General features: G+C 34.5%; 1 protein-coding gene across 1 annotated transcript; it reads left to right on the top strand.

Moving 5' to 3' along the window:
* Positions 1 to 7,398: 7,398 nt before the first annotated feature.
* LOC113227172 (myosin-7-like) lies at positions 7,399 to 8,346 on the top strand. The gene has a single exon (XM_026460052.1). The coding sequence runs from the start codon at positions 7,399 to 7,401 to the stop codon at positions 8,344 to 8,346; it is 948 nt and encodes a 315-aa protein (XP_026315837.1).
* Positions 8,347 to 17,847: the final 9,501 nt, after the last annotated feature.

The following is a 17,847-nucleotide window of genomic DNA, read 5'->3' as shown; positions in this document are numbered from 1 at the left end:
TGTCATCCATGTGAAATGCAAATAAATTAATATCAATATGAACTATAAATACTGCGTTAGAATGTGAACATAATATAAAATAATTCGGCTATTGGAAATGATACCACTGGAAATGCCGTGATCAATCTAAATAAATCTGGGTCGAAAAATGTGGACGACCAAAGATGACGTAGACAGAGCATGTCGCCAAAGATCTAAGGAGCTGACGTAATTCAGAAAACGACACGTTCAACCGAACATAGTGGATGGAAAATAGAAAAACAGACTCCACTGCCAGATAGGAATAATAAAGCTGAAGAGAGAGAGAAAGAAGGGAGAGAAACGCAATATAAATATGACGGAGAGTATTTACGTTAGCGACATTTTATAAACAAACTTATCACATAAAGTTTACAATATTTGTGACTATTTTGTGCAATTACGAGTACATTATTTACGAATTAATTCAATGTCTCCAATTTATTATATTTTTGAGTGCAGCAATTCTATAATAATTGCATTATTGTGGAATTTAATAATTGAAGACCTAAAAAGACAACAAGAGAATTAAATGTTTCGTACAATTATTATGTTAAATGAATTTAGATCTAGCACACACATCTTTGGGCATCAACACTTCATAGACTGGCAAGCAGTAGCAGATATGGTAGTGTAATTCAACCGATTGGTGAAATTACAGGAACATGGGACTTGTTCACTTGTGTCTCAGGGTGACGGGCGTAGTGGCAGTGCTCCTCAGATCTTTGCGATTTAAAGCTGTGAGTGGCACTGCAACTGTTATGGACAGGTGTGTAGCTTACCTACTCGTCATTTGATATTATAAGAAAAAAACTAATATGGGACCAAAATTTGTGAATTTTCTACGATATCCATAACTTTTTATTAAATTTTCTCCTTACCCTTTCCTGCACTCATTTTGTTTGTCAATTGGAAGAATGTTATGTAATTGGTTACATAAAATCGGCTTGTAGGCATTGACTTACAATTATATGGACGTCGAGTCCGCGCTAAAAAGTGTCCGAACTTATAGGGCGTTAAAATCGTATACAGAGCGTCATTCACGCTTTAGTCTTCGTTTGTTCGACTGACAGCGAAGCAAGCAAAATTAGACAGTACTGCGATGACATTACAATTTAAATTCAACGTTTTAGCTTTTTCATATTCCTTTACATGTTTAAATAGGTTGACTTGGGACTATTTTTTCGTGGTTTTTGTATTAGACCCGTCGTCCATTCATTTGTAAGTCAATGCTTGTAGGATGTTTTTACGACTTATGCTATGTAAGATGTATTTTTCATCCGCTCGCGCTTGTGTCTTAACACTCACACAAGACAAAATTGGACTCGAAATGATTGAATGCAGTTGTAAAAGCGACCCGTCTGAAATATCAGGAACCTTTTGTCTCTCATGTATTTATTTGTTGTATTGAGTTTACACTGGGTTTAAGTTGTTTTGTGTAAAATACATTTTTAAAGAACTAAGTAGGAAATTGTAGTGTCTCGTAAGTGTCCGTACGTTTTTTTCCATATGTATGTTACGCGATAACTCCTAAGTTTGTAAGCCGATTTGGATGATTTTTGTTGGAAAGAGGTGTACTAAGGGTGGCTAACTAGGGGATGAATCCATTTTCGCGCACTTACCGGTAATAGATTTCAAAAATACTTGGCAAATAGATGTAATTCCACGAAATTAGAGGTCGTTTTTTTAGTACTCTGTACTTAGGTTATTGTGATATCAAGTGATGGGATGAACAAGACGTGCGCCTGGTGGTAGTGACATAACAGTCCATGACAGTTGCAGTGCCACTTAGAGCATTTAATTGCAGAGATGTGAGAGACACTGGTGCTGCGTCCGTTCTCAACGTTTTACATAGCGGAGGCTTCTAGAATGAAGTCCCTTTATATCATAGGCATTTTTTTTTTTGGTTCCAATGAATTTCATCGCTATTAAATAACGATTATTGTTATTTTAATTATAATCTGAATTATGAATTTGTGTTACAATTTTGACATTTTTAATATTATTAATTTTTTTAATATTTCTTTACTAACACTTATGGCACACTACTTAGTGCTTTGCTTTTGGGCAAATTTTGATGAATCTTTGCATCTTATTAAGTTTCTTGAAGACTTACAAGTATCGTATTTTAATTATTTGTAAATTTAAAAAAAGCTACCGACCACATTAGCAATGAATTCGGATCGCTTACAAAATTTTAAACAACTCGAGTAATTTAAAACGCTAAGATTTGGAAATTGATACTATATAAACCAATAAAATCTAAAGCAAATATTGTTTAATCCTCTAAGAAAATACAAAAATTCGTTTTGCCCAAAAACAGTATTTACTAAGATACGAACCACAGAATTAATGTTCTTTATTTAAATAGGCTCAAAAATTCGTTTTCCCTCTCAGTTTGCTTTTAATCACTTCGAAAAAAATAATTATTTGAGTATATTAATACGGTAGCATTTTTATTTACTATTAAACATTTTATTTGTTTTTTAAACATTTTTGCTCAATATACTAAAGTACAAATGGCTGACTTAATACCCTATGTCCATCTACCAGTTAAACAACACAAAAGGTTGGTACTACATATAATATAAAAATTAAAAATCGATGTGCTATTTTAGAAATAGATATAAGAAATGATAAATTTGTACAAATATTTATTTACAAAGAGCAAACCCTAGAGTTTCTTGCTCATTCTTCTCAGGGAAATCTGCCTTACGAACGCGCAGTAGAGTTGAATCAGTAAGACGATTTCAAATGTAATTTGCTTAATTGTAAAATAAATAATGAATATATGAATGTTCTTATCCGTTATACTTTAAAATATAATTTTTTTTATAATATCTAGTGACAGGACCAACAAGCCGTGCGCATGATCGTAAGCTACATGCTTGTCCATAACAGTTGCAGTGCCACTCGTAGATCTGATGGGCACTGCCACTGCACCAGCACCCTTACCCTTCAAAACCTGACCGCAATAATACCCACATTACTGCGTGGCGGCAGAAATAGGAAAAGGCGGCAGTACTACCCTGGACGACCTCTTAAAAAGAATTATGTGTAGTCATGATCTTGAAACTGGTCAAAAAGACCGTTTTCTCCATCTCAACTATAATACAGAAGTTAGTGTGGACGGCAAAACGATATTCCGTCTGTCTGCAGCATTGGGGCGGAATTAATATGTAATATAAGCCGCTGTCAAGACAGATGTTACGTGTCTTAGAGAGCGCCCCAGGTTGCGGCCAGCCGCTGTTGTTTTGAATGCGAACAGACCGATGTCTTCACTATGCTTTGTTTAAGTAGGCATGTTGGAAAATTATACTAATAAATGTGAGCAGGTTTGTTTAAAGCATAATTTTGCTGTTGCATTTTTAAACATTACTAAAGAGGAAGATTTTCTAATTAGATCGGGTTTTTTTTACTATTTATCAAGTTATGTGGTTTATTTTTTAATAAAAACTTTTTGCTTTATAATGAAAATTATTTTAGGATTACCTATCAGTAGTCTGAATGACATTTTCCAGTAATAACGTTTGGTCGAAATTTCATAACCTCGAAAGTAATTTTGAGAGGAAAATATATTTTCTTTTAAACCTAAATTAACCTAACCTAACCGAACCTAATCGTGGCTTTGCGATAAACGTCCAACATATCCTGAAAAAGCAACGGTTTCGTTATAATTTGGTTTTCGGTGTAATGAAAATTCGAACAAACGTTATTCCGGGAACAAAACAATTGAGTTTGTGGTTACCTTATTTCATATCGAGTTCTTAGGTTTTCGCGATTGTTACACATAGGAAATGAAACTATTTTTCCGGATTTAAATCGCGTTTTTTCAAACAAACCGACGCTTCGGGCCCTTTACAGGTCCCATTTACAGGTATTAATTGTAAATCGTGACCATGGGACCTGTAAAGGGCCAGAAACGTCGGTTTGTTTGAAAAAACAAATATACGCGATTTAAATCCGGAAAAATTGTTTTTTCTTACCTTATTGCAGTTTGCGTTTGAGGTTGAGAACCGTCTTTGATATTAACGAGAGTATTCCTACTAAAATATCATAAACTACAACTGTTGACAATAAAAAAAATGAAATTTTTTTTTTGTTTTTTAAGGTTTTTTTACAAGGTACACTGTTGTTCCATAATAAATAATAATAATAAATAAATAACGCACACACTCAACATAGCCCCGCACTAGGGAAACCCTGTGTCGCGGGTGCCATGGACACACATATAGACAACCACAAATTACTCCCAAACTCACGAGAGAAATAATTGTAGGCCATACAACTATTTCTCCCGGCCCGGGAATCGAACCTGGGACCTCTGCGTGGCAGTCCATAACTTGTTACAAAAGACAATAATTTTACTAAAAATAAACTTTTAAGTTTTAGTTGCACTATCAGACATTTTTTGGATCTGTATTTGGTAGAATAAGTTCAAACGTGCAAGCCTTCTCCGCTACGACTCCCACCCCCGACCTGCACAGAGTTATTATTGAAACGAAGTCGTTTCAATCCATTTTGAACAAATAGTAAACAAACAAGTCACTGACCCGATCATAGACGGTTTAGTGATGGCCAATTGTAATGCTAACTACAAATCGATTAATTAATTGAATGAATCGATTTGTTCAATTGAGTTATACTAGCGGTTTTTCTTATATAACCTATATAAGCATATTCAAAATATTCGAAATCTTAAATTTGAATCCTCCTTCAAATCCATACACTTAGATTCTCGTTTAATTGCGATTTAAATAATCGATTACAAAAACTTTAATTGAATGAACCGAATGTTTTTTTCGTACAGCACTATGCAAACATACACAAGTCATAGTTGTATAGTTGAAACATAACCTCACTTTTGGACTACCATTTTGCAAATACGATTTTACGATGCTATTCAAATGAATATGTTAGAAAAAGTAATGAGATATCTAGACGAAATCTTCGAAATATACGTGAAAGTGTTGCTTATTCGATTTATTGAGTGTTTATTTTATAATTTCAACCAAATAATTTTGTTTACTTTTTGTTCAAAATGGATTAGAACAGACTGTACCATTTAGAGCGATCTATTTAAATCTATTTATTTTTGTATGAAAGTAACATCTTAAGAATTATTAAAAATCATGGAAAAGTAATTGTTGTCCAAGATGTTAGTAATATAGTCCAGAGACGTTATTAGTATTTTAAAAATAACTCTGTATATGATCAATTCTGTATAATAAATTATATAGAATTTCCAACTCAATTTGTTTATGTTAATTACATCTCTTTTTTCGCATCGGTTAATATCTATGATTGTCGCTTGTTAATAATGCTAGCATTCCCCAGAGCAAGGTATTAATTATCAACTATATTAATTACGCATGCCATTAGAGTGGTGATGGTCGATTTGTTGTTTGGTTTGACAAAGCTAAATTTGATATGTTGTAGTAATGTGTGATTTATGAGCCCTATATAGTAAAGTACAAAGTTGTCTTTTGAATTTGAAAGGACCTCTGTGTCAGGAGGCAGTTTATCGTAAAAAAGTACCCTGTATACATTTTTAATGAATGAAATATTGACCGTGTGAGTATAGGCCTCTTTGTTAGGGTCAATTGATGGAGTAAAATGCGATTTAAGTCTTTGAATTTAAGGCAAACGTTCGAAATGAAAAGTAAATTTGCACTTACCTTAAGAGTGAATGAAGAAACGTGAACAAATATGTGAAGTCTTTAGCTGTAGTTGATGGCCTTTGAATTCTTTCTTGGGGGACTTCTAAGCTTAGCAATGCGATCGGTTAAAAACGTTACAAAATCAGTACAGAATACTAAAAAGCCGACCTCAAAAGATCGTGGAATTACATCTATTTGCCAATATTATTGGAATCGGTTACTGGTTTCGCAAACCCGATTCATCACCTTGTTTGTCGCCCTTAGAAGTGGAATATTTTCTTCTAAATTAAATGGGACCACTACTGAGGTAGACCAGTCGAATTGAGAACATCCTACTTTTTAGAAGTCGGTTAATTAGTTTTTTTGCTGGTGGCTGGAAGGAGGGCGCTGCATTCGCCTAACGAACATCGCTCTGTGTTAATTTATTTTTAAAAAATAGCTACCTACTATAAGTTTTCCAGTTCTTAATGTTTATATAAGTGTTCATAGTTGTTCAATTCGCCAGGAAAACTATTATCATCGTGAAATACCTAGTACTTTAAGGAATTTTAGAGCGTAAATATCGGCTACAAAATTTTCTCTGTACGACTGTTAAACTTGTGTATGACTTTAAATTTTAGTAATAAAGAATAAAATTTCGTGATATATTCCTGCAAAATCAGTGAGTGTTGTGAAATTAATCAAAACAACAGGATAAAAAGTGTTTTTTAAAAAGGAGACTCCTTGCGTCGTTGCTACCGTTCGTTAAAAAAGTGTCTTGCTATTACCCACTTCGTCGCAACATTGAATAGATAACAGCTGAATACAAAACTGTACCATAATTTCGCCGGTACAACTTGTGTGCGCATTGGTCTAGCGGGATAGCGGCTGGATTCGGATTTCACCGCCCGCGGTTCGCATCTCAGACGCTGAAAGGGAGTATTTCTTTTTCGTTTTTTTTTTTCTTTTTTCATTATTATTATTTTATTATAGCTATTATTTAAAAAAAAAAATATACTATTATTATTATTTTGTCCTTTTACGTAAGTCCCATAACATAACACATATTATAAATTACATACATACAACGCAACACTGAACTTGACTCCTTCTGCTTGACTTTTGTCAAACAAATCTCGGAGACAACGTACATTCATACATGCCATTAAAAAACACTTTTATTTAGTTATTTGCATTATTTTTATTACACAGAAAATTTAGTACAGACAGTTTTTAGCTTTAGTTGATTACCGTTACGTATATAAGTAGCTATCGATTAACAAATTAACACTACAATAACTGTCGTGTATTTGCAAGCGGGTCTCAATTTACTTCAATACATTTGAAGTAGACTTTGATGTATTTGCTTGTATTATACAGACATACATACATACATAAAGTGCACGCCTGAGACCTTTAACTATTACATAATATATAATTTTTATTAACAATACCTCGTATATATTTATATATACATTTTGAGTAATTTTATTAATATTCTTTCCGTGCATAAGTTTTGTGAGTGAGATTTGTATGTTTTAGGTAGAATAGACCAGACAACCCTGGTTCATTTCAATTATCTGATAGATTAAGGATTAGAAATAGACAATAGCTCACTGTGCTAGTGGGAACTTCGTATTTGGAAGAGGCCTGTGTACATAATTTACATATTTTTTTTAAGTACATTCTGTGCGCTTACATTCCATTTGATACATTCCAGTGACGCGATATCCAGTACAACATGATGACCAGGAGAATGTTGTCTGAAGAAAAGAGCAAGAAGATGGAAGCTGAGCTCAATGAACTGAGGGCACTGACAGATAGGCTTCTTGAAGAACGCGATGTATATGAAATGGAAATGCAGGCGCTCAAGACTTCACGAATGACATTAAAAGGGAAATTTGATGAAATTCGACTATTTTGTGAAGAATTAGAAAAAGAGTGCAAACGAAAGGAATTAATTATAGAGAGCTTCCGAGAAAATCAACAGGAACACGAAGATGCCTTAGACCGTATCACGTTTCTTGAAAGACAGGTAAAGGAATCAAATGCTGAAGTTGCATCATTACACGAACAAAGCGGAAGTTACGACCACCTAACGACCTTGTCACTCCGTGATGAACTAGCTCTGGGAGACAGGAATGTATGCAACAGTAAATTATGCAGCACTAAATCGCAAGACCCAAGATTTTCCAAATTAACCAACCTGATAAGAAAGAAATCGAAAACTCTTAAGAAACTAAAATCAGAAAAATTAAATTTACACAAGGACAAGGTGAAGATGGCCGAACAAGTGAAAGATCTAGAGTTAGATCTTCAATCGCGAACTAAAGACCTACTTTCTACGCAGAAACAACTAGAAGAACTTTCAGCTGCAACTAATGAGCTTTTAAAGCTGGGCACTGAGTATAGAGAACTTACTCAAGTCCTTCTTCACGATGAGCTTAGTGAAACAAATGGTCCAGTAGAAACAAATCAGACTCCGTCCCCACCACCCACATCATCAACGCAACCAACACGTTTATCGTATGCCAGCGTTGCTGCAGGAAAACGTGTCTGCTCCACTACAACTGTTGAAGTTCGACACAGTCAACGGTCAACCAAGACTATTAGAACTCCGACCAGGCCATCCAGAAGAACGGTAGTTTTTTCTGATAAAATAGGCGTAGGACTAGGCCCACCACCTTAGTAACCACTAACTTGACTACCCTTTGTTTTACAAAGGGTAGTCAACTATTGCTATCCAGGAGCTACTTTTAGTCAAATTATTACACTGTTAAGTGATTGCAACTTTGATAAATATACAACAGTGATACTTATAATAGGTGATAGTACTAACATTAGTAAAAAAGAAGTAAATAGTAGCATTGACGTGTTCTTGAGAATTCATGAGAAGTGTGGGTGTAAATTCATACTAAGTGCATTCCCTTACTGCTCTAACCTAGACATCGCTCGTAATAAGTATATATACAACATAAATTCGCACATTCATAATTTGACTTGCCGTCATAGTGACGTTATATTTTGTTTTGATATTAATAAGTTCGTAACGAACTTCAAACTTTTTGAGAATAATTTACTTTTACCCCTAAGGTATCTAAGACATATAGCTAGTTTGCTATCTTTTAATATTAAGGACGCTGTTATAGAAGATATAACACAGTCCCACGACAATGCTCCTACTTTAAGTAGCAACAGTATACTTTTTAATAAGCATAATTTAAACTGAAAAACACGACAACAGAAAAGTCTAATCGTTTGCATGTAGTACATCAAAATATTCAAGGCTTTTCTGGCAAAATATTAGAAATAAGTCTTTTTTTGCACGATATTTCCGTTGACGTGTTTTGTGTTACAGAACACTGGCTGAAAGATTACGAAGCCATTAACAATATAGAAAATTATGTAATAGTCAGTTCGTTCATAAGAAAGAGCTTAAGTAGAGGCGGATCCATGATTATTATTAAGCGTAACTTAAAATTTAAAGAGCGTAAGGATATCACAAATCTTTCTACTGAACGAACTATTGAGATTTCATGTGTGGTTTGTCGTCTTATGTGTATACAGGCCCCCCTCTGCTAATTTTAACGAGTTTGAATTAATTATGGAAGACAGTTTAAAGCGGATTTTTCCAACCAAAAAAAACGTAGTAATATGTGGAGATTTCAATGTAAACCTGTTGGAAAACTGTTCTACTTCTGTAAGACTCATTAATTTATTTCAAAGTTTTGACTTGATTAATCTTTTTTTAGAACCAACTCGCATTACTGCCTCCTCTTCTACTTGTATTGATAACATCTTTTGTAACACAGACGCAGTGTCTAAATCAATAATTAATTGCTTAAGATCCGACCATAGTGGCCAATTGGCTTCTTTTAATTGTAAAATGAGCAAGAAGGTAGACCAATTTCTCTGCAGACCGATTACCACAGAACGAATAATTAGATTTCAAAATAATATCGGCAATAGTTTAAATTCCCTATCCCATATACCGGAGGATCCAAATACTTTATATAACACGATATTTGGTTTAATTAAAAATGAATTTGACAATATATTTAAATCGAAAACATTAACTTTCCATAGAGAGACTAAATTCAACGACTGGGCAACAGTAGGTATTCATAAGAGTAGGTCTCGTTTGTATGAGCTATATGCTATGAAAACTTATAATAATAATTCCAATTTTATAGAATATGTTAGAATTTATTCGAAAATATTTAAAAAAGTTTGTGTAGCTGCTAAGGTTAAGTTTCACAGCGACAAAATTAGACAATCGATAAATAAATCTAAAACTACTTGGAGCATAATAAATAAAGAGTCAGGCAGGGTTAAACTACACGATAGAGATATAGTTTTAGAATTAGACAGCAAACTTATAAAATCTAAAGATAAAGTAGCCCAAGCTTTTGAATCGTTCTTTTCGGAAATTGCTGTGAACACTACAAAATCATTAAATTCCTCCCCTTCACTTGCTATTGATCTCCTAAAGGAAAATGTTAACGTTTGTGGCAGTTTATTTAATTTTCGTCATGTTAATCCACAAGACATCATAAAAGCTTTTAAGTCAATACATGTTAAAAAAAACTGAAGATCTCTGGGGCATATCAACTAAAGTTATAGACTCAGTTATTAATCTCATTTCCCCACAGTTAGCTGTAGCTTTCAATAGGTGCGTTGACGAAGGTGTTTTTCCCGATTTAATGAAATACAGCAAGGTTATTCCCTTATTCAAAAGCGGTAGGAAAGTTGATCCTAGCAACTATAGGCCCATTTCAATTTTACCAGCTTTAAGTAAAATATTCGAAAAGGTTATGCTAACTCAATTACTGTCCTTTTTCGGTAGGAATCATATTTTTCATAGTGAACAATACGGGTTTACTAGTGGTAGATCGACTAGCGATGCGGGGGTAGCGTTACTAAAACACATCTTTGATGCTTGGGAAAGGTCCCAGAACGCTATTGGTGTTTTCTGTGACCTCTCAAAGGCATTTGATTGCGTTGATCATAATACTCTTATTAGGAAGCTGGAACATTACGGTGTAAATGGCAAGGCGTCGAAACTTGTCTCGTCATATCTCAACGGTAGAATTCAGAAAGTAGACATAAATGGAGTAACTTCTTTGGGTTCTCCAGTAAAAATGGGTGTTCCGCAGGGCTCAATACTTGGACCTTTCTTATTTCTGATTTATATTAATGATCTGCCATTCTTTGTTAAGGACCATTGCGAAATAGTGTTGTTTGCTGATGACACATCCTTGATTTTTAAAACAGACAGACATGACATTAACCATGACCGTATTAATGATACCCTCTCTAAGGTAGTTTATTGGTTTAATGCTAATAATTTATTGCTTAATGCCAAGAAGACAAAATGTGTTAAATTTGAATTACCTAACGTAAAATCGACTAGTCCAAGCATAGAAATAAACGGAGAAAAGTTAGACCTTGTTAATAAAGCAGTCTTCTTGGGAGTGACCTTAGATAGTAAACTTCAGTGGTTTCCACATATATCGTCCCTGGCCAGCAGATTAAGCTCCGCTGCATACGCAGTCCGCAGAATACGTGAGCTTACCGATGTTAGTACTGCTAGACTAGTTTACTTTAGTTACTTCCATAGTATAATGTCCTACGGGATTCTCATGTGGGGTAAAGCGGCAGATATTCAAACCATATTTGTATTGCAAAAACGAGCGATTCGTTCTGTGTACCGTCTAGGCTCTCGGGTATCTCTCAGAGAAAAATTTAAGGAGACTGGTATCATGACTGTGGCATCGCAGTACATTTACTCAAATATTTTATATGCCCGTAAAAATATACATAATTTCAATAAGAAAGAAGATATCCATAACATTAACCTTAGAGCTAAGTCCAAACTCATGGTACCACGATTTCGTTTAACCAAGGTAAACAACTCTTTTATGGGGAACTGTATACGTTTTTACAATAAGATTCCGGAGCATATATTAAGTTTATCATTTCCTAAGTTTAAAAACTACATTAAAAATATTTTGATCGAAAAATCATATTACAAAATTGAAGACTACGTGTTAGATAAAGATGTATGGAAAGACGACATGGCTCCAGAATCCACACAAATTTGATTCAAAGTGTATTCCATAGCATTTAAGTTTATTTGAAAAGAGCAATCCCTAGAGTTTCTTGCTCGTTCTTCTCAGGGAGGTCAGCGTAGTGAACGAGCAGTAGCTTAAATGTGACGTTTTCAAGTGTAAATTTATTTTACCTATGGAATAAATAATCTTTGACTTTGACTTTGACTTTGTACCAAAAGATGTGATAAACCAGTCGAGTCGTACGCGTGATTGCCGAGATCTAAGGTACACTACCACTGCGCCTGTCCATCACCCTGAGACATAAATTGACAAGTCCAATCTGCCTGTAATTTCACTAGCACCCTACCCTTCAAAACCGGAACGCAGTAATGTTTCGCGGCAGAAAATAATGTGACAGTATTTTTCTGGACGAACCCTTCCACAAGGAGCTCTACTTCTACTAAGTCTAGTTCCAATAATGTCTTTGCGACTTTTTAATGCAATTTGTTAATAACTATCTTTAAAAAAACATTGTTTGTTCTACATTTCTTAAAGAATTTTAATCGAATGTATCGTTGAGATTTTTTTTCACTCATTTTAAATTTAAGTTTAAAAGTACAATTTATAATTAAATTCATGTATGTAAAGTTCAATAGTGTATAAGTGTAAAAATTATCTTTAATTTTATATTTTCATATTTTGTTTTTCTCTTACAATGTTTCATATTTTCTTAGTAATGCCTTATTATAGTATGTATTATTCCCAAGGTTGGGGGTCTGGTGACTTGTAGCACAGGTGCCTTTAACAGGCAACAAAAAGCTGTTAATGTTCCTTAAATTACTGAGAACCTTCAGAACATGTTTTTTGTGGAGAAATAAACATATTATTCTGCACCTCTAGTGACATCTAATGAGAAATTTTAGACCCTTCTTCACCGCAGCCTCTTTGTATTGCAATCGAGTTTTTAATTAGATCATAAAAAGGCAATATTGCGTAACAATTATCATCACACGGTCGGTTGGCTGGCAACCGAGTACGTCTCGAGACTCAACTAAGTTTGGCACTTAGTTCTAACTTGCGCGGTGCCTTGCTACGCTACCATTGTTTTTACTGGCCTGTAACGTAATGTAAGGGTATTTTCGACTAAGATATTGTGTGGGAATTTACAAAGTGTATGAAATATATTTGTAGTGTAGGTAACGTGCACTACTGGCATACCTCCTACACCTTGTAAGTGATATGACAATAGTGTAGGTACTTACAAGCTGTAAGAACACATTATGGGTATTTACAAGGAAATTATGTACTATAGTGTAGGTAGTTATATAAGGAGCAAGAAGTATGTATTTAGTGTAGACATTTTTGGTAGCAGTAAAGGTCCTTATCAAAGAGTTCATCATTCTATTTCTGCCGCCAACCAATAATGTCAGCATTACTGTTGGTGAAATTACAGGCACATGGTATTTGTTAACTTATGTCTCAGGGTGATGGGCGCAGTGGCAGTGCCGCTTAGATCTTTGCGATTTAAAGCTCGGAGCCGTATTGCAACTGTTATGGACAGGCGTGTAGCTTACCATCAGGCGCAGGATTTGCGTCACTTGATATTATAAAAAACAAAAAAAGGTAATTACAAGCTGTAAGAAATATGTCTACAGTGTGGGTATTTACAAGGTGTAAGAAATATTTGTGTAGTGTAGGTAGATATAAGCAATGGTAATAAAAAGTGGTAATGAAAATCAGGTGTTACACTAAACTTTAAAAGGAGGAAAATTATCGCTCCCATGTTGAAGTTATATTTATTTTTGGTAAAGTTGTGGTAAGAACAATGGTAGCGTAGTGACAAAATAGTAGCTTTTCAATTCGTTTCACATTTAATAGGAACATAGCGTTTACAGATCATGGGATCGTACGCACGGTTGACTGACATCGTTGATTTGTTTGAAAAAAAAAAACAAATATACGCAATTTAGATTCGAAAATGTAATTTGCGTAACAATCGGGAAAACCTAAGAACTCGTTTATAACTAACTGTAATTGTAACCAAGGAGCAGCAGATTTGTTAAGCAAACGGTAGGGGATGTGGTTTTTGGAACGTTCCACTGTCGACTCTGGTTGTATTAAATTATTTTCGATTGCACACAACAGACAAGAAGATGGAACTTAGCCGAGTGGATTATTCAAAACTCTAGTTTACACGTCGCTGTGAATAACGTTGCAGTATTACAAATTTGTTTTGCATGTTTGGGGGTGAGAACACGTTTTGTAGTGAAACAGGTTTTACACCCACACACGGAAAACATATACATTCACAAAATACACAAACAAAAAAAAAACAAAAATAAAAACACAGGCGTACGTACACATGACGTACACAGGCATGTTTAAATTGAATTTTAAAAGTAAAACTTAATTAAAACCAAAATTGAATTTTAATACAAGGCTGTCTCCGCAGCTGAGCTGGCGGAAAGAATAAAGATTAATTGGTACCAAGACCTCTGCTTCGACTACCTATTTACAGCCTTTGGAGTCGAAACTCTTAGCCTATGGGGTCCTGGTGCGCTTCATCTGTACTAAATTTTATCCAAAATATTAATAGACTGTCTGGGAAACCCATGGGCTAACTTACCCAAAGCATTAGCATAGCCATACAAATGGGAAACGCTGCCAGCATCTTGGGCATCTTGCCGCGGGGACCTAATTTTATTCATATTATGTAATCCTAGTTTCAGTTTTTTGTATTTAAGCTTTTATTGTACCTTCCCTTATAACCTTGTAACCTTCCCTGTATACTTTAACTTATCTAATAAATTATGAACTGTCAAACAGGAAGTAAAATATTTTATAATCTCAGTACAGAGTACTAAAAAACCGACCTCAGAAGTACGTGGAATTACGTCTATTTGCTAAGTTTTATTGAAATATCGCCTAGTTCGCCACTATACAGGACTTGACACTGGAGATAATAAAAGTAGGTTCTCACTACGACACTACACAAAGTATATTGAGAGAAAAACGCCTTGAATTGGAGAAATAGCAAAATCAACCATTAAAGTAATTGCTCCTAAATTAAAGTTAGGCGCTATTTATAGAAATGAATCTTCATGCTCCTTTCTAGGTGGATGACTTCCAACAAAAAAAGAATCATGAGAATCGGTTCACAAATACAGGAGTTATCGCGTAACATACATATAAAAAAAAACACAGTCGAATTGAGAACCTCCTCCTTTTTTGAAGTCGGTTAAAAACAGATATTAAGAGTCTGTACAACCTGAAATGGCTTTGGTTGATTTCGCATAACAGTGAAAGTGTAGAATCAATCACTGTAGAAAAAATATATAGAAAAATTGTGGATATATACTGATTAGTATATGGTGTAAAAACACGATTTTTAAAAATTTTCGCGATAGAAAAGAAACAAACTTACTTCGAAATTTTTCAAGAAAACCGCTGTATTCTATATGTACTTTACATAATATCAATTTTTTTTTTATATCAACTGAACTGAATAGAACACGTATAGATTTAGGTACATTGTATTCAACCTGCAAGTAGATGTGCAACCATTAATGGAATTTAATGTTTAGTCTCTATACTTTCAAATTAATTTAATGAATTTGTAAATTCTAAGTATTCTTTATTACTATAGAAGCAATGTGTCAAAAGCCATTTTGTCAATTGTAATTGAAAACTATGTCCTTGTAATAATTTAATTTCATTTGGTAATCTATTGTAAATAATTATACACATGTTGAAGCAGTTATTCTTATAAATTACTTTATGGCAACGAGGTTGGTATAAATGATTCATAATTTTTAGTCTAGTTTGCCTTTGAATATCTTTATCGCGTGCTTTTAACCGACTTCAAAAAAGAATTTTTTTTTGTATATATGTTACGCGATAACTCCGGTATTTGTGAACCGATTTTCATGATTCTTTTTTTGTTGGAAAGGGAGTATTTCCATAGTGGTCCCATTTCATTTTGAAGAAAATCATCCACCTCAAAGGGTGGCTGTTCATGCATGAAGACTCATTTTTATAAATAGCGCCTACTTTTAATTTAGGAGCAATTACTTTTAGCAATTATTTACTTGATTTTGCTATTTCTCCAATTCAAGGCGTTTTTCTCTCGATATACTTTGAGTAATGTCGTAGTGAGAACCTATTTTTATTATCTCCAGTATCAAGTCCTGTATAGTGGCGAACTAGGGGATATTTCAGTGAAACTTAGCAAATAGACGTAATTCCATGTATTTTTGAGGTCGGTTTATTTAGTACTCTGTACTGAGATTATAAAATATTGAGGATGAGAATTGACAACATGCATGGCAAAATAATATGTTTAGCCTTTTGAACAGCGGTTTACAACTGTCATCGACACACGCCCTTCAAATTGTTCGAATACACTTCCTCTGGACTTTAAACGCTCTTTCTAAAACTATATATATACTATATATTTTTTAAATGGCTTGAATTTCGTTTGTAAAAATAAATTTTGAAATAAAGCCAGTGCTGCTCGACTCGCGCAATAGAACGTATTCAGTACGTGAAAAATTTGAATTCAAGCCGAAGTAGTATGGACTCTTAACCGCTGATGCGATGCGCTCCTCCTACCACGAAATGGCAGTTATTTGGTTTCGCAAATTAGAAAAGCATTCAGTTTATATAGAAGTTTTATAAATAAAAATTATTATTCTGCATTGCTAAATAAATGCCCTCCGTACTACCATCAAAAACATCTCAAATAAAATGCAGTAAGATACCGCAAAACCTGCACTTAAAAAGCAATAATGAAATATTTGGTGTACTTGGGTAAATATGATAATATTCCGTTTGAGTAGTTCTAGCGTTTACCATGAAATTACTCCTTAAAATATAGTTTATAAACATTTATATTCAGGGTAAACTTAAAAAACGCTACTTACGGTATGTTTTCAAAAATCACCAGCCCAAACAATAACACACGATTGTCGTGACGTATTTTTGAAGTTGTTTATTTTTTTTAAATGACAGACCCAGGCATTAAAAACTTTATGGTTAGCTAGAGTACTTACCGAAATAGCAATTAATATTAGTTCTTTTACCTGTTATAACTTCGATATCCGATAAATCGATACAAAATCATCACCGGCACCTCTAGGTGTGGTATGCGTCTACGGCTGCATGTCTCGTGTGAGCGGTTAAAACCTAAAACATGCTCCACTGAAACATTTTTCGAAACGCCGCTTCTGCCCTTAGGCTGTTACTTTGCAATTTAAATAGTATCAAGGCATCTTACTAAGCAATATTTGTCTTATATAACGTTGGTATCCCATTGTTGAAACAGCCTGCGTGACCGCGTGACGTGGGCTGTGATGTCATACACGTGGTTTCACGTACACGATCTGTCATTCCGAAGGGACTGTGTGTCGTAGCTGTTATGTAACTCGGCTTAACCCGGTTTTGTTTCAACATTGTTTTCTTTGCTAGAAGAGCGATTTTTGAAAATGTTTTGAGGTCTATAAAAATGTTTTCGATTTATTTTTCATGAATAGCTGGATGTTTTTTACTACCATGTTATTCATGTATTTTTTGTGAACTATACACACTACTTTATACTACTAAAGGGTGTCTCAGTAAGAGTGCATTTTTTAAAATTTAGAATCATTTTTTTTTCGTGTTAGTGGCAACTTTGAAATTTGACAGCCGTCACCTATGTTTATTCCGATTATTAAAAATGGAGCGCTTCACGAAAGAACAACGCGTTATAATTGTGAAAACTCACTACAAAAATGGGAAAAGTTACGCTGAGACCGCTCGCAAACTTCTCCAAATTTTCAGTCGAGAAAGTGCACCTAATGTGTCAACCATTCGAAGAGTGGTCAAACAATTTGAAGAAACTGGGTCGATTGTGGATATTAAGACTCCTTTGCGTCAACGTACCGGTCGGTCTCTTGAAAACATTGCTGCTGTAAACGAGAGTGTCGCCGAAAACCCGAAAACATAAATTCGGCATCGTTCTCAGCAACTTCAAATTTCACGAAGCACTATGCAGCGAATTTTGACAAAAGACCTCCACCTTCATAATACAAAAATTCAGCTAACTCAGGAGTTCAAACCAGCAGACCATGGAAAGCGCCGGCAATTCGTTCAATGGGTAA

This window comes from Hyposmocoma kahamanoa, unplaced genomic scaffold, assembly GCF_003589595.1.
Source record: "Hyposmocoma kahamanoa isolate Upper Pololo Valley unplaced genomic scaffold, ASM358959v1 202, whole genome shotgun sequence".
In the NCBI taxonomy this organism is placed as follows: Eukaryota; Metazoa; Arthropoda; class Insecta; order Lepidoptera; family Cosmopterigidae; genus Hyposmocoma; species Hyposmocoma kahamanoa.
The sequence above is the reverse complement of the archived record's forward strand: the minus strand, read 5'-3'. Positions and strand labels throughout refer to the sequence as shown.

What these genes read in the sequence shown, in the direction of transcription:
- LOC113227172 (XM_026460052.1), top strand. Translation starts at nt 7,399, where the DNA reads ATGATGACCAGGAGAATGTTGTCTGAAGAAAAGAGCAAGAAGATGGAA.